At 40.1% G+C, this 24,000-nt stretch overlaps 1 protein-coding gene across 2 annotated transcripts in view; it reads right to left on the bottom strand.

Moving 5' to 3' along the window:
- The window catches only part of nrxn2b (neurexin 2b), a 471,382-nt gene that overhangs the window by 274,216 nt on the left and 173,166 nt on the right, over window positions 1-24,000 (bottom strand). For both annotated transcript variants that reach the window (XM_084110063.1, XM_084110064.1), the window contains one exon: window positions 12,858-12,875. In XM_084110063.1, coding sequence (XP_083966189.1) covers window positions 12,858-12,875 — 18 coding nt within the window. The remainder of the gene's footprint in view (window positions 1-12,857; window positions 12,876-24,000) is intronic.

The raw sequence follows: 24,000 nt of genomic DNA, 5'->3' as shown, positions 1-24,000 counted from the left end.
TGTAATGTAGTGTGTAGTGTAGTGTAGTGTAGTGTGTAATGTAGTGTGTAGTGTAGTGTAGTGTAGTGTGTAGTGTAGTGTAGTGTGTAGTGTAGTGTGTAGTGTAGTGTGTAGTGTAGTGTAGTGTAGTGTGTAGTGTGTAGTGTAGTGTAGTGTAGTGTGTAGTGTAGTGTGTAGTGTAGTGTAGTGTGTACTGCAGTGTAAGTGCTGACTGGTGAGGGTATAGACAGCTGTCTTCTGTAGTGTGTAGTGTAGTGTAGTGTAGTGTAGTGTAGTGTGCAGTGTAGTGTAGTGTAGTGTAGTGTGTAATGTAGTGTAGTGTAGTGTGTAGTGTAGTATGTAGTGTAGTGTAGTGTAGTGTAGTGTGTAGTGTAGTGTAGTGTGTAGTGTAGTGTAGTGTAGTGTAGTGTGTAGTGTAGTGTAGTGTAGTGTGTAGTGTAGTGTAGTGTGTAGTGTAGTGTAGTGTAGTGTAGTGTGCAGTGTGCAGTGTAGTGTAGTGTAGTGTAGTGTGCAGTGTGCAGTGTAGTGTAGTGTAGTGTAGTGTGTAATGTAGTGTGTAGTGTAGTGTAGTGTAGTGTAGTGTGTAATGTAGTGTGTAGTGTAGTGTAGTGTAGTGTAGTGTGTAGTGTAGTGTAGTGTAGTGTAGTGTGCAGTGTAGTGTAGTGTAGTGTGTAATGTAGTGTGTAGTGTAGTGTAGTGTAGTGTAGTGTGTAGTGTAGTGTAGTGTAGTGTAGTGTGTAGTGTAGTGTAGTGTGTAGTGTGTAGTGTAGTGTGTAGTGTAGTGTGTACTGCAGTGTAAGTGCTGACTGGTGAGGGTATAGACAGCTGTCTTCTGTAGTGTGTAGTGTGTAGTGTAGTGTAGTGTAGTGTAGTGTGCACTGCAGTGTAAGTGCTGACTGGTGAGGATATAGACAGCTGTCTTCTGTAGTGTGTAGTGTAGTGTGTAGTGTAGTGTAGTGTAGTGTGTAGTGTAGTGTGTACTGCAGTGTAAGTGCTGACTGGTGAGGGTATAGACAGCTGTCTTCTGTAGTGTGTAGTGTAGTGTGTAGTGTAGTGTATAGTGTAGTGTAGTGTAGTGTAGTGTAGTGTAGTGTAGTGTGTAGTGTAGTGTGTAGTGTGTAGTGTAGTGTGTACTGCAGTGTAAGTGCTGACTGGTGAGGGTATAGACAGCTGTCTTCTGTAGTGTGTAGTGTAGTGTGTAGTGTAGTGTATAGTGTAGTGTAGTGTAGTGTAGTGTGTAGTGTAGTGTGTAGTGTAGTGTAGTGTGTACTGCAGTGTAAGTGCTGACTGGTGAGGGTATAGACAGCTGTCTTCTGTAGTGTGTAGTGTAGTGTGTAGTGTAGTGTAGTGTAGTGTGTAGTGTAGTGTAGTGTGTAGTGTAGTGTAGTGTGTAGTGTAGTGTAGTGTAGTGTAGTGTAGTGTAGTGTGTAGTGTAGTGTGTAGTGTAGTGTAGTGTAGTGTAGTGTAGTGTAGTGTGTACTGCAGTGTAAGTGCTGACTGGTGAGGGTATAGACAGCTGTCTTCTGTAGTGTGTAGTGTAGTGTAGTGTAGTGTAGTGTAGTGTGTAGTGTGTAGTGTAGTGTGCACTGCAGTGTAAGTGCTGACTGGTGAGGGTATAGACAGCTGTCTTCTGTAGTGTGTAGTGTAGTGTAGTGTAGTGTGTAGTGTAGTGTAGTGTGTAGTGTAGTGTAGTGTAGTGTAGTGTAGTGTGTAGTGTAGTGTAGTGTGTAGTGTAGTGTGTAGTGTAGTGTAGTGTAGTGTGTAGTGTAGTGTGTAGTGTAGTGTAGTGTGTAGTGTAGTGTAGTGTAGTGTAGTGTGTAGTGTAGTGTGTACTGCAGTGTAAGTGCTGACTGGTGAGGGTATAGACAGCTGTCTTCTGTAGTGTGTAGTGTAGTGTAGTGTAGTGTAGTGTGTAGTGTAGTGTGCACTGCAGTGTAAGTGCTGACTGGTGAGGGTATAGACAGCTGTCTTCTGTAGTGTGTAGTGTAGTGTAGTGTAGTGTAGTGTGTAGTGTGTAGTGTAGTGTAGTGTAGTGTGTAGTGTAGTGTAGTGTGTAGTGTAGTGTAGTGTGTAGTGTAGTGTGTAGTGTGTAGTGTAGTGTAGTGTAGTGTAGTGTGTAGTGTAGTGTAGTGTAGTGTGTAGTGTGTAGTGTAGTGTAGTGTAGTGTGTAGTGTAGTGTGTAGTGTGTAGTGTAGTGTGTAGTGTAGTGTGTAGTGTAGTGTAGTGTGTAGTGTAGTGTAGTGTAGTGTAGTGTAGTGTGTAGTGTAGTGTAGTGTGTAGTGTAGTGTAGTGTAGTGTGTAGTGTAGTGTAGTGTGTAGTGTGTAGTGTAGTGTGTAGTGTAGTGTGTAGTGTAGTGTAGTGTAGTGTGTAGTGTAGTGTAGTGTGTACTGCAGTGTAAGTGCTGACTGGTGAGGGTATAGACAGCTGTCTTCTGTAGTGTGTAGTGTAGTGTAGTGTAGTGTAGTGTGCAGTGTAGTGTAGTGTAGTGTAGTGTGTAGTGTAGTGTGTAGTGTAGTGTAGTGTGTAGTGTAGTGTAGTGTAGTGTAGTGTAGTGTGTAGTGTGTAGTGTAGTGTAGTGTAGTGTAGTGTAGTGTGTAGTGTGTAGTGTAGTGTGCACTGCAGTGTAAGTGCTGACTGGTGAGGGTATAGACAGCTGTCTTCTGTAGTGTGTAGTGTAGTGTAGTGTAGTGTAGTGTGTAGTGTAGTGTAGTGTGCAGTGTAGTGTAGTGTAGTGTAGTGTGTAGTGTAGTGTGTAGTGTAGTGTAGTGTGTAGTGTAGTGTAGTGTAGTGTAGTGTAGTGTGTAGTGTGTAGTGTAGTGTAGTGTAGTGTAGTGTAGTGTGTAGTGTGTAGTGTAGTGTGCACTGCAGTGTAAGTGCTGACTGGTGAGGGTATAGACAGCTGTCTTCTGTAGTGTGTAGTGTAGTGTAGTGTAGTGTGTAGTGTAGTGTAGTGTAGTGTAGTGTGTAGTGTAGTGTAGTGTAGTGTGTAGTGTAGTGTGTAGTGTAGTGTAGTGTGTAGTGTAGTGTAGTGTAGTGTAGTGTGTAGTGTAGTGTGTAGTGTAGTGTAGTGTAGTGTAGTGTGTAGTGTACCGTGACAAATCGATTTCAAGTCCATTTGGATTGATTTTGTTTGGTTGAACTTCCGGTGAGAGTACGCTGTGCGCGAAATGGCTGCCGCTTCTCATCGCAAATCGTTGTTTTGTTTTGTTTTGTTTTGTAAATCTCTGTTTGCTACGTTCCCTTCACTAATACTGTGTTGCGTGCCTCTGGGCGACACTGCTGGAACGGAGAATCTGGACTTTTTCTGTTTGCTACGTTTCATCCTCAACATCGCGCAGTTTGCTTCTGGGCAGCACTGCTGAACGGAGAATCTGGATGTTTTCTTTTTTCTGGACACGAAATCTGGATATAAAATCGGGATAAACCTGCTGTTGGTTTCTGGATGTGCTTTTTTTGGGACATAAAACCTTAATGGAACAGTGTTGGATGTTTGCGTTAAGCATCTGTTGCATGGATGTTACATTTTCTGAAGTCCCTGACATCAATGTTACCTGGACAATTTGGACAATCTCTGCTAACTTCTGTTCAGCGTCTCACTTTGTGAAATCCCTGCGAGCCCTCTGCCCACTGTTTCGGCTTTACCACTCTGCACTCTCGGTGGGTAAGTCTCCCCTTATTCATTGCATAGTGTTTTATTGTGGTTCTGCCCTCTTTGGTCTGGCTAACGTGGCGGCCTCGCATTACTCTCCCCGCGAGCCCTCTACCGCTGCATATCTGTGAGTCCCATAACATCTGATGCAGCGGGTAGGCAAGTTTTAACTTGTTTAGCGAGCTGTTTAGCTTAGTTTTGTGGATTACACTTAAAATCAGCTGGGTTTGGCTAACGTGGTGTTGTAGTTAAGTGAGTGGCCATTCGGCTTTCTGTGAGTGCTGTCTTAAACTGCAAAGAGATGTACTTTCCCATTAATTACTCTCCGGCATTGAGACTGCTGGCCCTGGGCTTTGCTGGCCTTGTTCTGCTTCTCATTCACGGTATGGATCTAAATTACACTACATTGCAACTGCATAACCTAAATCGTCCACTCCGTCTGGAATCATCCACGTTTAATTTGTGTACTACTCTCGGAATTGCACGCCGCACACGTTATATCCATCGGTCTGCTAAACGTAGATGGTCTTATAACTACGACTCTTGTCTCTCAATACCTGTGATCCGGTCGACGAGATCGGAGCGTTACCATAGTAACGATGTGACTATCCACCGCGCCAGAACTCTCATACCGCTAACCAAAGATGTGACCTACTCGTCGCATGTTCCCCATCGACACAACTGCGCACTCTTGAACACCCGTTCCCTGACTGGCAAGGGCACACTACTGAATGATGTTACATCTGAGAGAGACCTGGATTTACTCTTTCTGACTGAAACCTGGCAAACACCTGACGATTTCATTGAGCTGAACCTATTAACCCCTGCTGGATATAGTTATCTGACAAAACCTCGACTTAGTGGTAGAGGTGGTGGTCTGGCAGTGATCTTTAAGAACAACTACAAAGTGACTAAATATGACATTCTTGATGTTCCAAGTTTTGAATGTCTTTCACTTCAACTTGCTGGCCCCGCTCCGCTTCTGATTCTATTGATTTATAGACCCCCTAGAAACAACCCAAACTTCTGCTCTGATCTGACTGAACTTCTTACTCTCGCTTTTGCCCGGCATGATAGAATAATGATGCTTGGTGACTTTAATATTCATGTTGATTCTGATTGTACTGCTGCAAAAGACTTTTTGTCAGTTCTGGATTGTTTTGAAATATCTCAGCATATCGATTTCCCAACACATTCTCACTCTCATACTCTTGATCTGCTCTGTACTGTTGGTATTGACAATGTGCATGTTCAGGGTCATAATCTTGGCATCTCTGATCATAAACTAATTCTCTTTTATTTTTCACTTCCCATTGTTAAACCTATAACTAACACAATTATATCCTACCGCAATCTGAAAAATATAACTGTTGAAAATTTCTCTGCTGCCATTGCTGTTTCTGCTCTTCCTTCCTCACTCAATCTGCTGTGTCCTGATGAGATAGTTTCTACGTATGATAAATCGATTGGTGATGTATTGGATAAGCTTGCTCCTCTAATAACTAGAACTGTTCCTTCTACTCATTCCTCTCCTTGGTTTACCCCTGAGCTCAGAGTTCTGAAAACTCAATGTAGGCGTCTTGAAAGACTCCACAACAAATCCTCCCTTCTTGTCCACGCCATAGCCTATTCTGATTCAGTAGTGAAATACAAAGAGGCACTAAACATCGCACGCTCTAACTATCTCTCTACTGTTATTAACAAAGCTAAGTGCAAACCTAAAGCTCTATTCACAGAAATAAATAAACTGGTCAAACCGTCCACCGTAGCTCTTACTGGTTCTGCCGATCTTTGTGAAAGTTTTCAGTCTTTTTTCCTACAAAAAATTGACAACATTTATCAGTCGTTTTCTTCTACTGCCACTACTCCTTCAACTCCATATTTGATTGGTTGTCCGCTAGACACTTTTTCACTCACTACTACATCTGTGGTTGAAAAAATGATTAACAAATCAAATTCTACCTCCTGTACACTTGATCCTATTCCAACATACCTTCTAAAAACTCATTTTTCTTTACTCACTCAACCTATTACCCACCTTATTAACAGGTCTCTTGCCACTGCCACTGTTCCGCTTAATCTGAAAGTAGCGGCCATTACTCCCATCCTCAAGAAGCCCGGCCTCGACAACACCACTCATAGCAATTATAGACCAATATCAAACCTTGCATTCGTTGGCAAGCTACTTGAGAAGGTAGTTGTGGCACAACTGCAATCACACTTAGAGAGACATAATCTCTTTGAACCCCTTCAATCTGGTTTTCGTACATACCACAGCACAGAAACAGCTCTATTAAAAGTACTAAATGATCTCCTTCTGGCTTCTGATTCTGGTGCATGTAGTATTCTGGTTCTCCTTGACCTCAGTGCAGCATTTGACACTGTGTGCCACTCTACACTTATCTCACGATTGTCTGAAATAGGCATCACGGGTGCGGCACTTCAGTGGTTGACCTCGTATCTATGTGATAGACAGCAATTTGTTAAGATAGGTAAGAATCGCTCACGCTCTGTGTCTGTTTCTCACGGTGTGCCCCAAGGCTCTGTTCTTGGTCCGCTTCTATTTCTGATCTACTTGCTACCGTTAGGCCAGATCATCAGACAGCATGGTCTCAACTTTCATAGCTACGCTGATGATATTCAAATCTACTTCACGATCAATCCCAACTCATCTTTTCCACCCTCTTCAGTTACCTCCTGCCTCCACGAACTTAAAACATGGATGTCCTCTAACTTTTTACAGCTTAATGCTGGTAAAACGGAAATCCTGTTGATTAACCCTAGATCACAGAGTTCACCCGGACATGACATTTTTATTGATATAGATGGTATTGAGATTAGGCCTTCAAAAACTGTTCGGAATCTGGGAATTTTGTTCGACCCCACGCTCAGCTTTCACTCACACATTAGTCAGACTGTCAAATCATGCTTCTTTCACCTGCGGAATATTGTTCGTATTCGCCCCTCTCTTACCTTTATAGATGCGGAAATTGTTATTCATGCTTTCATCACTTCCAGACTGGACTTCTGTAACTCATTATACAGCGGACTACCCACCAAAGCAATACACCGCCTTCAAATGGTACAAAACTCTGCTGCACGAGCCCTCACATATAATAAAAAATCTGCCCACATCACTCCTATCCTTCACCAACTGCACTGGCTTCCTGTCATAAACCGCATCCAATTCAAACTGTTAGTCCTAGTGTATAAAGCCTTACATGGCCCGGCACCCAAATACCTCGTTGATTTGGTACAGCCATATGTTCCAACTCGGGCCCTTAGGTCCAGCACTGAAAACCTACTTGTGGTACCCCGGGTCAGACTCTCTACGGTGGGCGGTAGGGCTTTTAGTGTTGTTGGCCCTAAGCTTTGGAATAAGCTGCCCCTGAATCTTCGTGCGACCGACAACATCCGGACCTTCAAAAAACTACTCAAAACTCATTTATTCAAGCTTGCCCAATAAATAAGTATCCTCAACACCGTTTTCTTTGTTCTACACTTTCTTAGTTCTATTTGCTACATACTTTGTCGTAATTGTATATTTTGGGTAAATAGTACAATGTGTTTTTCTTTGATTCTTGTCAATTAGTATATGCTTGTTTCCATCTGTTTGTCTGTAATAAGCAGATGGCCTTTGTATCTGTTTGCTTGCTGTTTGTTTGCTATTTGTATTGCATTGTGAAGCGTCCTTGGGTTCTTGAAAGGCGCTATATAAAATAAACATATTATTATTATTATTATTATTAGTGTAGTGTAGTGTGTAGTGTGTAGTGTAGTGTAGTGTAGTGTGTAGTGTAGTGTAGTGTAGTGTAGTGTGTAGTGTAGTGTGTAGTGTAGTGTAGTGTGTAGTGTAGTGTAGTGTAGTGTAGTGTGTAGTGTAGTGTGTAGTGTAGTGTAGTGTGTAGTGTAGTGTGTAGTGTAGTGTAGTGTAGTGTAGTGTGTAGTGTAGTGTAGTGTAGTGTGTAGTGTGTAGTGTAGTGTAGTGTAGTGTGTAGTGTAGTGTAGTGTAGTGTGTAGTGTAGTGTGTAGTGTAGTGTAGTGTGTAGTGTAGTGTGTAGTGTAGTGTAGTGTAGTGTAGTGTGTAGTGTAGTGTAGTGTAGTGTGTAGTGTGTAGTGTAGTGTAGTGTAGTGTGTAGTGTAGTGTAGTGTAGTGTGTAGTGTAGTGTGCACTGCAGTGTAAGTGCTGACTGGTGAGGGTATAGACAGCTGTCTTCTCTGACACACATGGAGTCTTTAACTGTGCACCTGATGTGAGCAAAACATACAAAAAACTTTTTTATTTTTTAAATATGTATTAATCATTTATGAACCGCGTAGTCATGTTTCATAATGAATTAGTTAATCAATTACTAATCACTTGTAAATGACTTGTAACAGAATTTACAAAACATACATAAAATGTTAGTATATCACTTGCTAATCATTTATGAATGTTTTGTAAATGATTAGTTCATCGTTAACTAACCACTTATAAATGACTTACAACTGAACCTTATTATAAAGTGTTCCGCATCCGAACATTAACGTGCCTCAGAAACACACAACATCTACACACTCTTTCTGACAGCACTTCAGCGCATTCCCACGCTTCACTCTTCCAGATCTCTCTGTCACACACACACACACACACACACACACACACACTCTCTCTCTTTATCTCTCAGGCTTAACGCGTTTGGTCAGGAGTGCGGCGGATAAGCCGCTTTACTTCCATGGACTACATTTCCCATAATTCCTCTGGAGTGTGTCTGAATCCCACACCAGGAGGATTTGCTGAACAAGCCTCCATCTTTCCTCATCTGGATCTCCAGCGGAGCGAGAGCGAGACACCGGTGTCTTTATGGAGCTCATAATATGACAAAACGATTTGAATTTGAATTGTGTAAATTTGAATTATTTGCAAGTGTAATCTAACAAAATTGAATTTTAGGTGGTAGTTTAAATAGTTTCGGAAATAGAAATTCGGAACTTCAAATTCAGTTTTCTAAAATTCAAGTTCAAAAATTCAGATCTTACAGAAAGTAGGTCACAGGTCATCCACAGGGAAGAGTAAAGGATCTCAGATAAGTCGAACAGAGCATTTTGGCTGCACTGCAGTAGTTTTCTGCCGCAAACGCGGTGGTGGTTCAAGAGAATCTGTGTATCTTTCGTTCAGTCGTTTTTTTATTTAATATTAAGAGTAGAAAAATGAGAAAACAGCTTGAGTATTAGATTTCTAATATTCTAGTAATAATAGTCCGCTGCAGCAGTTGCACGGAGCTTACAAAACGCGTGTATTGCAACTATAGGCTACATTTAATTTTCTCATCAAACATCTAGACTAACGAATGGCTCGGTACAACAGAAGAGCCTAGAAAGGGCTTTTTCTCTGTGTAGACCAGCAGTTGGTCTGAATTTGCTATAACCTATAGCCTATTTTCTGGACTGTATAGGCTAAGTCACGTTTTATCATGAAACACGCTGTGATTTATTCCAAAGTGACTCAGGCATATATAATGCATTTAACGTTAAATTATCTAAATGTTGACTTTCAAAAGTAGGCGCGCCAAGAAGGCTATTCTCTGTATTTTGGTTCATTTTTGGTGAGCGCCAGAAAGATCTAAAGAGACCGAGACGCGCTAAAGCAGCGCATCATGTTGTTTTATTTATTTTTCAATGACATGATATTTTGTAGTCATTTTGAATGTACACAAATAAAAATATACATTTTACTGTTTCGAATGATGTCATATTATCTGTATGACTATAAATAACAGAGTATTAAGTTATTTCCCAGCAGTGGAACAAATCCAAGAGATGGCGCTCGCGCATCGCGCTCTCACACAACATAGTATCAGTTCTGGCGTAGCTTCATATCGCAGACTGCGCATTATCAAAATGAAACACAGTCAACCAAACATATAAAAAGTTATTCTGCCTAATTTAATTGGTCTGTTGTACAATATAAAGGGCAAGCTGTGCCGCACACAGTCCTACTTGTTATTCCAAACATTTCCCTTGCTGTGAAGACGCTGATTTAGCCTGAAGTATGACGCCTTCTTTATATTAATAGTTAGCATCCACATGTTACATTGCAAATATGAAAACTTTTGACTGAATGAGAGATGCGCGACCGTTTCGATTTAATTAAATTTGTTTAGGCTTGGCGTTTAAAATAGGCTAAATGTTGTTTGTAATAAAGGGCACAATATAGACTGTTTTTATAGTCTATGTAGCCTATATTATTTTATTATACATGGCTACTTATTTTTCATTCTTGTTGTTTTCTGCATTCATTTGTCATACAGTAAGGGAAAGTAAAATAGGCAAAACATAGCCTACATGTTAACAGTGTTTATCATGTAAATGTTGTATTTTATTTACAGGTCTTTTACACTATTGCTGAATAGGCTAATATTCATTATTTTTTTATTTTTTTATGACGCGTTTCTCTCTCAACATGATCCGGTGTGACTTGCACTCATGTGCATGCGACTTATTTTCTGGCAAATACGGTCAGTTAAAAAATGTTGCTGTAGCCTATTATTACAAAATGCATAGAGTGGAGACCATTTGGGCAAAAAAACCCAAAAAAACATATTGTGTTCATTACCCCCACCCACATTTGGGCTTAATCACTGTTATTATTAGGAAATGTATTTAGGTGTAGACAAAATCAGTTATGTTTATTTATAAATATGAACGTACCTCGCATCTCCCGGACACTAGTCTACTTCTTTGGCCTATTTTTTTTAGCTGGCCAGTTCTCAAAACTGTGTGTAAAAGCTGCGGAGCGCGGAGAGAACGCACAATGGCTTTGCTCTGGAAGTTTTTTTATTTTTTTGGAAGTTTAGTTGCCAGAGAAAATAACACACCGTTTTGTTTAACATCAATTGATACTCAATATTAATTAAATAAATAAATATAATGTCAGAGAATGCACAAAGCGCATCCTTTTCAGATGTAAATTATAATACATTTTAACACACAAGGCCTACATCATAAAACTCAGAAGATTTTGTATTTTAATATATTATATTATAATACAAATAAAAAGGCGTCATACTTCAGTCGAGTCCCAAAATACACGTATAGGCTAAATCAGCGTCTTCACAGCAAGGGAAATGTTTGGAATAACAAGTAGGACTGTGTGCGGCACAGCTTGCCCTTTATATTGTACAGCAGACCAATTAAATTAGGCAGAATAACTTTTTATATGTTTGGTTGACTGTGTTTCATTTTGATAATGCGCAGTCTGCGATATGAAGCTACGCCAGAACTGATACTATGTTGTGTGAGAGCGCGATGCGCGAGCGCCATCTCTTGGATTTGTTCCACTGCTGGGAAATAACTTAATACTCTGTTATTTATAGTCATACAGATAATATGACATCATTCGAAACAGTAAAATGTATATTTTTATTTGTGTACATTCAAAATGACTACAAAATATCATGTCATTGAAAAATAAATAAAACAACATGATGCGCTGCTTTAGCGCGTCTCGGTCTCTTTAGATCTTTCTGGCGCTCACCAAAAATGAACCAAAATACAGAGAATAGCCTTCTTGGCGCGCCTACTTTTGAAAGTCAACATTTAGATTATTTAACGTTAAATGCATTATATATGCCTGAGTCACTTTGGAATAAATCACAGCGTGTTTCATGATAAAACGTGACTTAGCCTATACAGTCCAGAAAATAGGCTATAGGTTATAGCAAATTCAGAGCAACTGCTGGTCTACACAGAGAAAAAGCCCTTTCTAGGCTCTTCTGTTGTACCGAGCCATTCGTTAGTCTAGATGTTTGATGAGAAAATTAAATGTAGCCTATAGTTGCAATACACGCGTTTTGTAAGCTCCGTGCAACTGCTGCAGCGGACTATTATTACTAGAATATTAGAAATCTAATACTCAAGCTGTTTTCTCATTTTTCTACTCTTAATATTAAATAAAAAACGACTGAACGAAAGATACACGGATTCTCTTGAACCACCACCGCGTTTGCGGCAGAAAACAGTGCAGCCAAAATGCTCTGTTCGAATTATCTGAGATCCTTTACTCTTCCCTGTGGATGACCTGTGACCTACTTTCTGTAAGATCTGAATTTTTGAACTTGAATTTTTGAACTTGAATTTTTGAACTTGAATTTTAGAACTTGAATTTTTGAACTTGAATTTTTGAACTTGAATTTTAGAACTTGAATTTGAAGTTCCGAATTTCTTCATCTTGAAAACTTGAATCTGTATTTTTTTAAACTGAATATTTGCAGTACACGAATTCAGAACAAAAAAAACTAGCTGTTTGAAAATACATGTCTATAAAATTCAGTCATAAAAACATTTCAATTTGTTAAATTTCAAATGTTCAATATTCGTTTAAAAAAAATCAAATTCAGAACTATTTAAACTACCACCTAAAATTAAATTTTGTTAGATTACACTTGCAAATAATTCAAATTTACACAATTCAAATTCAAATCGTTTTGTCATATTATGAGCTCCATATGTCTTCAGCTCATTTACACCACTAACCGACAGCAGTGTCTTCCTTTCATCAAACACATTACATGGAGGAAATAAAGGAACTCAAGTAAAACCACCTGACCTGGACACACAGTTAAAACACCTCATGATGTGACAAAACACTCACATAAAACAGCAGCAAATGGCATTGGAATCATGAAACGCCAGAGTGTGTATGTGTGTGTGTGTGTGTGTGTGTGTGTGTAGATATTCAGTTGAACGTGGTCAATAAGAGTGTGTGAAAGTCAAAAGTCTCCAGTCATTTCATTTCTCTGTCTCATATGTCTTCAGTGAACTCGAGCTGTCAACACACTCAGCTCTAACAGAGTGATTGATTGAAACCAATACAGTCTCAAACACCATTATGAAGAGAGAGAGAGAGAGAGAGAGAGCACATTTCACTGATGTACATACACACACACACTCACTGATACACACACACATACACACTCACACATACACACACACACTCACACACACACTCTCTTTCTCTCTCTCTTTATACAGTGTGTATATATATATATATATGTATGTGTGTGTGTGTGTGTGTGTGTGTGTGTGTGTGTGTGTGTGTTTATCCTGCATCATCAACAGAAAGAGAGAAATAACGCTGTTTGACATGAATGCCACATTCTCGACCTTCAGCGGTTCATGACATCTTTATAAAGATCAGCAGAAGAGAAGAATAACGCCAGAACTCACCGGCTTGAGACGAGTCTCCTGCAGACAGAGAGAGAGAGAGGGAGAGAGAGAGAGGGGGGGGGGAGAGAGAGAGAGGGGGGGGGGGGAGAGAGAGAGGGGGGGGGGGGGGGGGGGGGGAGAGGGAGAGAGAGAGAGAGAGAGAGAGAGAGAGAAACATCAGATGTTTCATCACTAACCAGAGCAGTTCATCTGAAATATATGGAAGCCACAGAATAAAAACATACAGAAGGTTAGCGAAGGCCATTTCGAGTTAGAAATATTGAATTGTGAGATATAAACTCGGAATCTCAAGAAGTAAAGTCAGAATTGAGAGATAAAAAAGTTCCTATTTTCTTATTCTGTGGCGAAAGAAAGCTTCCATAGAAAACTGCTTATATCAGACATTGTATTGATATTTGATCAGATCAATGAAGGAGATGAAGCCGAAATCTCACAGCTGTTTTCCAGCGACTGCATGAGGTCTAACCCTGATGTTCTGTACAGATGGACTTTATGCTCTAGAAAAACAGTCATTATGAAATCAGAATCTTCTTCTGAATTTGATGTTCCACATCAAAACCCAAATCAAAGAAACATCCGGACAGCGAACATGTGGAGTCATGTGATGGTCTAACCCATACTTGTACATACAGTGAATGTCTTGGTTCTGTATGTAACCCTAACCCTGAAGAGGGAACTCGAGCTGCGTCGAAACGCTGTGGGAACGGCCCTGCGTGACTGCGTCATGAAGCACGTATGAAACCAGTCCAATGGCGTGACATCAGCGACCAGGAAACTATAAAGCACACCTGAACCAGCTTCTGATAGGCAGAAGCAAGTCGATCACGGGAATGCCGGGAGTGTGGCAGGGCGACGCAGCGTCTCCTTCCCTCTTCAGGGAACTAGGGTTAAACCGTAACCCGAGACGTTCCCTTTCAAGGGAACTCGAGCTGCGTCGAAACACTGTGGGAACGCTAATACCCACGCCGCCATAAGAGCAAGTGTCCATCTGTGTGAAATCAATGTGCACATTCAGGCGAAAGCACCTGCGCCCCTGGATTGGAGCCGAGGTCCAGGTAGCGAGGCCTCCTGAATGTGTGCGGTGAGGACTAGCCCGCCGCATCACAAACATCTTGGAGGGAAACTCCTGACAGTAATGCTTTGGAAGCAGTTAGGCGTCAGCGCCTCTTGGCCTACTTAGAGACAATAACAGTCCTCAGATCTGTTTGACCATAACTACGGATTTTAGCAAGGGCACAAAGCACTCGCGCATGCAGGGCCGGATTAACAATTTCCTGTGCCCTGGGCAACAACATTCATTGATTTTTCCACGTCGGTATTGGAACATGAGTGAAGTACAAAGCCTATGGTAAAGAATAGTTTAGCATCCAAATACATCGCGAATGTTGAAACATTTTGATTCTAATGAGAGAGTTAGCCTACGTGAAAGCCAACGCCACTTACTTTCACTTTCGCTTTACATTATTTAGTTTTGGCTTGTTTATAGTTAATTTTTTATTCTTGTTCTGTTTTGAATATCATTCAGTTTAAAGGCTTCCCTATTTAACGTATCCCGGTAAATTCCACATCCTTTTCGGGATTTTAACATCTTTTTTCTTTCTTTTCTTTCTTCCAACTCTGCTTCTTCTCCTCGTTCGACTTGCTGTATGTTTACATTCGCGAGGCCATCAACATGGCCGCCACGTCCCAGAATGCAACGCGGCACCCAAGCCCTATTCATCAGAGGGATGAAAAGAAAAAAAGAAAAAAAAGAAAAAAGAAAAAAAATGTAAAATAATGTAATAAAATAAAATAAATAACATTAAATAAAAAAAAATAGCAAAATTAAATAAATAAATAAAATAAAAACAGCTGTAGCAAAAAGCTGTTATTTAAAGTCACCATGAAATCAAAATATACATTTTTAATGTTATTTTTATGGAATATTGCAGTGTTTATTCTAAATGATTTATGGGTGCGCATCATTATTGTGTTAATAATCTTGAATCAGAATAAGTTCCTCTTGCAGCATCTCTTCTCTTCTCTGATGACGAGGGCGGGGCTATAACCTGTCACTCACAGGAGATCAGCCAATAGCAAACCACAACCATCCAATCAATTCCCCACGGACACAATCAAGCCCCGCCCACATGTGTTCTTGTTCCAGAAGCGTTTCACTCGGATATACAGAACAATAGAGGAGAAAAGACCAGCGCAACTTCCCTGAGGAAAACATCATCAGATCATCAGTAATCAGATCTCTCACTCTCTGAATGCAGAACAACACACGTGTCACTGACCCAGAGCAACAGGAAGTGACATCATCACGTAAAGACGTAATTACACACCACACGTGTGAATGACACTGGATAACTCAAACACGGAGCAGATGGAGAACATTAAAGACAGTAATGGTGTGTGTGTGTGTGTGTGTGTAACAGTTGCTAATACAGTGAGCAGATGTTTAGCTTATAAATAAGGAGTCTATAAAAAGAAATGATATGGACAAACACTCACACACACACACGCACGCACGCACGCATGCACGCACACACACACACACACACACACGCATACACACACACACACACACACACACACGCACACACACACACACACACACACACACACACGCATACACACACAGACAGACACACAGCGTTACTGTCTTTAATGTTTGAAATGCACAGAATGAAATGTTACCATTTATATAGCACATGGATGTAATCAAATGTTCAATATGTATAATTTAAAAAACTATATTTTTAAGTTTAATAGTTTTATTAATCACTGATGCATTAAATTGATCAAAAGTTACAGTAAAGACATTTATAATGTAGCAAAAGATTTTATTTCAAATAATTGCTGCTCTTTTGAACTTTCTATTCAGCAAAGAATCCTGAAAAACAAAATGAATGATTTCTGAAGGATCATGTGACACTGAAGACTGGAGTAATGATGCTGAAAATTCAGCTTTGATCACAGGAATAAATTACACTTTACTATATATTCACATAGAGAACAGATGATTTACATTACAATAATATTTCACAGATTTACTGTATTTCTGATCAAATAAATGCAGCCTTGGTGAGCAGAAGAGAAAAACACTTGTGGACAGTAGTGCTTTTAAACAATGTTAATATCACAGGAAAGTTTTTGTTCCTGTGCAAAAATACTGAAGGGAAACGACAAGCACTCTTTCTGAACCATGAGCAACAAAAGAAGGAAATGAAGAGCTGAAGAAAATCGCAATTATATAGACGTCCATCTCTCCACAAGCTTTCATCTGTCAGAAAGACAAAAACAGAAACGTCCCTGGCCTTTTACAAAGACACTGAATGGCACGAGCTTCATTGCTCTGGCTCGACACACACGAGGGAATCCGTCAACAGGAAGTGGATCTGAGAGGAAGTTCCCGCTCTGAAGGAAACGGACAGATCGCGAGAGACGGCAGTGAATACTGATGCTGGATAGACGAGAAACATCCACAGATCTAAATGTGACCCAAAGATGAACAGCTTTAATCATTAACACCGCATAATTAACAACTATTAGCTATCGGTTTAATCAGGGCAAATCTAACGAGATGAATTAATGCAGAGGAATCATCACTGCTGAAATATATTCACTGACACGTCAAACAAACGTTTGCCAAATGACAGAACCGTCAAAGGAACATGAGCTGAAACAGACAGATTTAAACTAATGAAATGAGATGCTAATAATTCAGAAAAAAAAAGAAAAAAAAGAAAAAAAAATCTGCCATTTGTATATTTTGTTATTTTTAAGTAAATGTATCTTGATTTAGGAATGTTTACATATTTGTGCTGGAAAAAAAAGACAAAAATACTAGATAAGAAAATAATTTTTGCAGTGAATTTTATTTAGGAACTTTATGACCCAATACTAAACTTTAACGGTGACCTATTACACTCTTTCACAGTCTTGATGTTTTTTCAGGCTCTACTAGAACAGGTTTTCCTGCTTGAATGTTGATTATTCTCCTCATATTCTCCATTGTTGCGGCTCCTCTCTTCCCAGTCTGTCAGTAACGCTCTGTTTACTTCCTGTCTCTATGAAGCCCCTCCCTCTGAAAAGCACACTGTGCTCTGATTGGTCGGCTGGAGCAGTGTGTTGTGATTGGTCGAGCGCTTTAAGTGTGTTTGGGAAATGTCCCGCCCCTTACCATAACCACCAGTTTAACACACTACTAACTAACTCAACCAGGCCCCGCCCCTTTATTCTGCATATCAATTATTATAATGAGGAATATTGTGACGTGTTCGTTCCCGGAAAAAACTCAAGATACAATGGAGGCGTTTTAGGATTTCAGAAACACTGACACTGATATAGAGAAGAACTCCGGCTGGAAGGACTTTGGAACATTGCAGAGCTTTTTCATGCTCAAACAGCAACATTACAGCATAATAATACTTTTTAAAATGTATTTCCCATCAGCACGTTTAGGTTAGTGTGCAGCAGAAGAATTGAGATGCCTTTCTCATGATTTGAATTTCTTCACAGCTAAAGAAACAGTGTCTGAATGTCAACCATGCTGTGATTTTAATGAGACACAAACTCAAACCCCCATAAATAACATTCACTACGTCACAATTTAACATCAGAACATCAGACACGGGGTTCACAGATCAACATGTGAGCGGAATGGCAGACTGTGATGACTGATGGATAATAATTCATCATAATGACACAAGCTGAAATAACAGAAAGATGTTGTTCATTACACATAACATGTCTACTACAGGAATCACAGACTAAATCACAGGCTGAATCACAGGCTGAATCACAGCGTTCACAGGCTGAATCACAGGCTGAATCACAGCGTTCACAGGCTGAATCACAGGCTGAATCACAGCGTTCACAGGCTGAATCACAGCGTTCACAGGCTGAATCACAGCGTTCACAGGCTGAATCACAGGCTGAATCACAGGCTGAATCACAGCGTTCACAGGCTGAATCACAGGCTGAATCACAGGCTGAATCACAGCGTTACAGGCTGAATCACAGGCTGAATCAGCGTTCACAGGCTGAATCACAGCGTTTACAGGCTGAATCACAGCGTTTACAGGCTGAATCACAGGCTGAATCACAGCGTTCACAGGCTGAATCACAGGCTGAATCACAGCGTTTACAGGCTGAATCACAGGCTGAATCACAGCGTTACAGGCTGAATCACAGGCTGAATCAGCGTTCACAGGCTGAATCACAGCGTTTACAGGCTGAATCACAGCGTTTACAGGCTGAATCACAGGCTGAATCACAGGCTGAATCACAGCGTTCACAGGCTGAATCACAGCGTTCACAGGCTGAATCACAGCGTTTACAGGCTGAATCACAGGCTGAATCACAGGCTGAATCACAGGCTGAATCATAGCGTTCACAGGCTGAATCACAGGCTGAATCACAGCGTTCACAGGCTGAATCACAGCATTCACAGGCTGAATCACAGGCTGAATCACAGCGTTTACAGGCTGAATCACAGGCTGAATCACAGGCTGAATCACAGGCTGAATCATAGCGTTCACAGGCTGAATCACAGGCTGAATCACAGCGTTTACAGGCTGAATCACAGCGTTCACAGGCTGAATCACAGGCTGAATCACAGCGTTTACAGGCTGAATCACAGGCTGAATCACAGCGTTCACAGGCTGAATCACAGGCTGAATCACAGGCTGAATCACAGGCTGAATCACAGGCTGAATCAGCGTTCACAGGCTGAATCACAGGCTGAATCAGCGTTCACAGGCTGAATCACAGGCTGAATCACAGCGTTCACAGGCTGAATCACAGGCTGAATCACAGGCTGAATCACAGGCTGAATCACAGCGTTACAGGCTGAATCACAGGCTGAATCAGCGTTCACAGGCTAAATCACAGCGTTTACAGGCTGAATCACAGCGTTTACAGGCTGAATCACAGCGTTTACAGGCTGAATCACAGGCTGAATCACAGCGTTCACAGGCTGAATCACAGGCTGAATCACAGGCTGAATCACAGGCTGAATCACAGGCTGAATCACAGCGTTCACAGGCTGAATCACAGGCTGAATCACAGCGTTTACAGGCTGAATCACAGGCTGAATCACAGCGTTTACAGGCTGAATCACAGGCTGAATCACAGGCTGAATCACAGGCTGAATCACAGGCTGAATCACAGCGTTCACAGGCTGAATCACAGGCTGAATCACAGCGTTTACAGGCTGAATCACAGGCTGAATCACAGGCTGAATCACAGGCTGAATCACAGCGTTTACAGGCTGAATCACAGGCTGAATCACAGGCTGAATCACAGGCTGAATCACAGGCTGAATCACAGCGTTCACAGGCTGAATCACAGGCTGAATCACAGCGTTTACAGGCTGAATCACAGGCTGAATCACAGCGTTTACAGGCTGAATCACAGGCTGAATCACAGCGTTTACACGCTGAATCACAGGCTGAATCACAGGCTGAATCACAGGCTGAATTACAGGCTGAATCACAGCGTTCACAGGCTGAATCACAGCGTTCACAGGCTGAATCACAGGCTGAATCACAGGCTGAATCACAGCGTTTACAGGCTGAATCACAGGCTGAATCACAGCGTTCACAGGCTGAATCACAGCGTTCACAGGCTGAATCATAGGCTGAATCACAGCGTTCACAGGCTGAATCACAGGCTGAATCACAGGCTGAATCACAGGCTGAATCACAGCGTTTACAGGCTGAATCACAGGCTGAATCACAGGCTGAATCACAGCGTTTACAGGCTGAATCACAGGCTGAATTACATTGATCAATGGCTGTCACTTTAGCTGCTGATGGAACAAACATCTACGTATGACTCGACTGTGATTTAATCAGAAGACTGGAGGTTCTAACCAATGAGTGGAGAATCTATGAGCATCAAACACTCACAGCAGAACTTCCCCCAAACACACACCGCATCTGAACCACTTCATGACATGGTTAACCCTGGAGGTCGGCAAACGCGCCCGCGCGTTTTGTTCGATTTTTTTCACATAGCAGCAAAATAGACTTAAAATACTCCATCATTTATGGTCATACAGACTTAAGAAATATGAAAAAATAAACTGTTAAATGTATACTTTTTTATGTGTCCACTTACAAGCGAAAAAAAACAGGGTGTGCTTTCTGCCTGTCCGTCTCGATGAACTTTTTTTTTGGAGCACGTCTCTAAACTTAAACAAAACTCAGCGAATACTATTCACCCAGGCATGAGCAATATATCTTTATAATCATTCAAGTGTGTACTTTTAAATTATCTAATTCAAAACTAAATAAAATATTCTCTGTTTATGTAATCGATATGAAAAGAGAGAGATGTCAGTCGCTCTCATTTCAGCTTATTAAGTTTAATGTGATCCCGCCCACGGAGAGCCTCGCACTATTCAAACGCAAATGATCTGAGGCGATCCATGCAAACTGTGAACGCCCCCATATCAGCTCGAGAAAACACATCAAGTTTAATCAGATCATTGTACTTGTTTACACCGTCTCGCGGCACTGTGAGGAATAATACTATCATAATAATAATAATGGAAAATGTACCTCAGAAGTGCTGGTATTTCGAGGAGCAACGGATTCAGCTGAGCTGAGGAATAATAGTTTTTTCATTCTCAAGTGAATCGCGTTTCTGTGTGTGAATGAATGAACGGCAGAGATGCGCGCTGTTTACCACAACTCACAAAAAGACAGTTTAAATTTGAATCGCGTTTCTGTGTGTGAATGAATGATCCGCTTTTAGCAAACTATTGCTATACTGAGATGAGTAAAAATTGACTGAAATATGTTGAAATAAAATGTATTTGTATAAGCAACGTATTAAACTGCAAATTAACATTTATATTTCTTATATAAACGAAAGCCCTATGTTACAGACATATGAAAAAAAACATTTCGTTGACTAGTTTTGGATAGATTATAAATTTCTTCTGTAAAATAGACTGCCACATCAAATAAGCTTTTGTTTTTTTGCTCATATGTTAAATATAGTATGTTTTGTCAAAAATAAAGTCATCAAATAATATGTTATTATAGTGTTTGTTCCAATGTAGCCTAGGCTATATTCAAAGTAATGAATCCTTAACTTTGAAATATGTATGATAAAATGTATAGGCCTACTTTAGTTTTTACAAAGAAAGATTACACTTGAATTGTTGTTGTAATTGTAACCTTTTTAATAAAATAGCAAAAAATATATTTACAAGGTAGATGTAAACAAAATATTAAAAGGTAAATATAAGCCTTTTCTTTAAATAATTTTTATTGTGTTTTATTAGTGACAAATTTGGGGAGAGGATACATATTCCAAAACTTTCTGAAAATACAGTATGAGAATTAACTGCACAATTAACCAGGACGCTCTTGGAAAAGAGATTTTTAATCTCAATGAGTTTTTTTTCTGGTTAAATAAAGGTAATAATAATTACTATACATGTTTTCCTTGGATATTATACAATTTGCAAGCACAATTTGTAAAAAAATAAAAATAAAATTGAGATGCTTCCAACTGTGAACCAATTTTGTAGAATATATATATATATATATATATATATATACATATATACTGTATATTGCTCTTGCATTCTTTCTTGTGGCTCAGTGACACACCTGAATGAATGGCTCATTAAGTATGCGGGGGCATTGTCTCCTCAGGTGTGAACCACTTATTATTCATGATGGTGTTGGATCGTTGACGCGCATATTGCCTTTCCAAACAAAAAGTGTCTTACAAAATTTAAATCAATGTATTGTTTTATGTGAATGATTAGGCAGGATGATTTTCAGATAATTTTGAAGAAAAAACTCTAGGCAACAACATCCATTAGTCAAAAGTCTTGTGGACACATATTTAGTATGTGTTTTGTGGCCTTATTTCAGAAACTTTAGTTTTTAGTTTTTTCAATAACCATGCATAAACATTATTCTCTCAAAAATACAAACATGTACATACATGTTGCTCACATATTATGGTAGCCCTGTTTGTGCTAAATAGAGTGTAATTACACCTTTGCCATTAATATGTTTATAATGGCACATGAAAAGCAACTGAAAAAAACACAAATGCCAGGGCATGTCAGAACATCTCAAGGACCCCAAAAACACCTTAGACCCCAGAGGGTTAACCTCTGCAAGCTAACTAACCTAGTACTAGTTACCAATAACCACAAACACACACACACACAAACACACGTGTCTGGTGAGATCCAGCATCTACAGCTGTTGAGCGTCACAGGCTGTTGCCGGGAGAGAAGAGCCTGTTGCTTGGTAACCGTGACAGGCAGGCTGGAGGAATGATGGCACGGGTACCATCACCACGGCAACACTGGTTAAGAAAAGATGTACCTTACAGCAGAGAGAGAGAAACATAATCCTGCCTCTGTTTCTTATGTTTATATTCACAAGATTTCTGTTTCTGAAAAAAAGTCTCTTTTGATCGAAAATACAGTAAAAACAGTGAAATATTATTACAGTGTAAATCATCTGTTTTCTGTGAATATATAGTCAGATGTAATTTATTCCTGTGATCAAAGCTGAATTTTCAGCATCATTACTCCAGTCTTCAGTGTCACATGATCCTTCAGAAATCATGTGTGTGTGTGTGTGTGTGTGTGTGTGTGTGTGTGTGTGTGTGTGTGTGTGTGTGTGTGTGTGTGTTTCGACAGACAGAGACGGACAGAGTTTGTTCTTTCTCCTCAGACGTGATCATGTTAATATTGAGGATCCGTCGGCTCAAACTCACATTGGTGTGTGAGTTTCACCCTGATGCCCTTTAATGTATGACTGACCGCAGGTCCTGCTGCTTTTCCTGATCCGCTCCGGGTGTTAATCCCACCTCTGGATGCTGAGAGTGTCAACGCTTAATTCCCATAATCCCCTTAACACAACAACACTCCACTTTCTCTTGTTTTCACGCCTGCAACCCGTCCGTCTGCAATCCATCTCAGAATGATCTCATTATTTTCTGGGGAATATCTGGAACAGAAGTCATTGTTCCCGCAGGATGGACAGGTTGTTTACAGACTGTTTTATATTTCTGGTTGAGTGTCAGAATGCAGATAAATGTCACGCGTCTCGCTCACAGATATTTTCTGTCTGTCCGGCGTTTCATTAAACGTTTGGTTTTCCATGCGAATGTGAGAAAATGCTTTTCAATTTCAGATCAGAAAGCAATTTGCGCTTGAGAAAATGAAGGCGGGTGATGGTGGCGTCGTGTCAGAGTGTGATTATCTGTCAGACGCTAAACACCCGGAAAACCATCAGCTCGGCAACACAAACCGCTTTACACACACATGCAGAAATGAACACGCATCAATGAGGGCTCACAGTTTAACTAACCTACTAGTTAAGCCTGTCAGGATCATGAATTATGTGCTGATGATTAATTGTCATAAAAATAAATGCAATGAACAATTTAATTCTGTTTTGTTCATGTCCCACAGTGTAAGCTTATGTTATTTATTTTTTTACTTTACAAATTTTATATAAAAATTTCATTGTATATACTATAATTATATATATATTTTAAATAAAATAGACCCATATAATTTAATCTAATGCTGTGAATATAATATAATATAATATAATATAATATAATATAATATAATATAATATAATATAATATAATAACTTTTCCGAATTCAGTGTATAGTGCAACAGCAAAGAGCTTGTTTTGAGCTTTTTAGAGCTTGTTTATTTTAGACATGTCAAGCTGTGATACCGAACAGAACCACATGGAGACGCCAAAACAACCCTAAACCAACCGCCTTGACATGACTGCATATACTACAGTACATGGATCCATTCAGAATTACTAAACATTATCCTGAATGTGTGTGGAAACAACATGATTGTATATAATATGATGGACTCACACATGCTTACTGTATAACTCTTGTACGTGACAGCAATCGTCTTTACCTGGATTACAATCCTTATTTATTAGAACTTTATTAGCGAGACACTGGTTTGCGTCATCCAGCCGAGAAACATAGTCTGCGTATAATCTGGATTTGGGCTTTTATAGCGGTGTTCCGATGCGTGAGGACTCGAGCTCTTCAGAAACAATCACAGAGTGTTTTAGAGCTAAACAGACACAGGAAATAATAAATTACTGAAAACGCAACATGAGTCTCAAT

The sequence above is a fragment of the Abramis brama genome (genome assembly GCF_963993115.1).
Source record: "Abramis brama genome assembly, chromosome: 3".
In the NCBI taxonomy this organism is placed as follows: Eukaryota; Metazoa; Chordata; class Actinopteri; order Cypriniformes; family Leuciscidae; genus Abramis; species Abramis brama.
The sequence above is the reverse complement of the archived record's forward strand: the minus strand, read 5'-3'. Positions and strand labels throughout refer to the sequence as shown.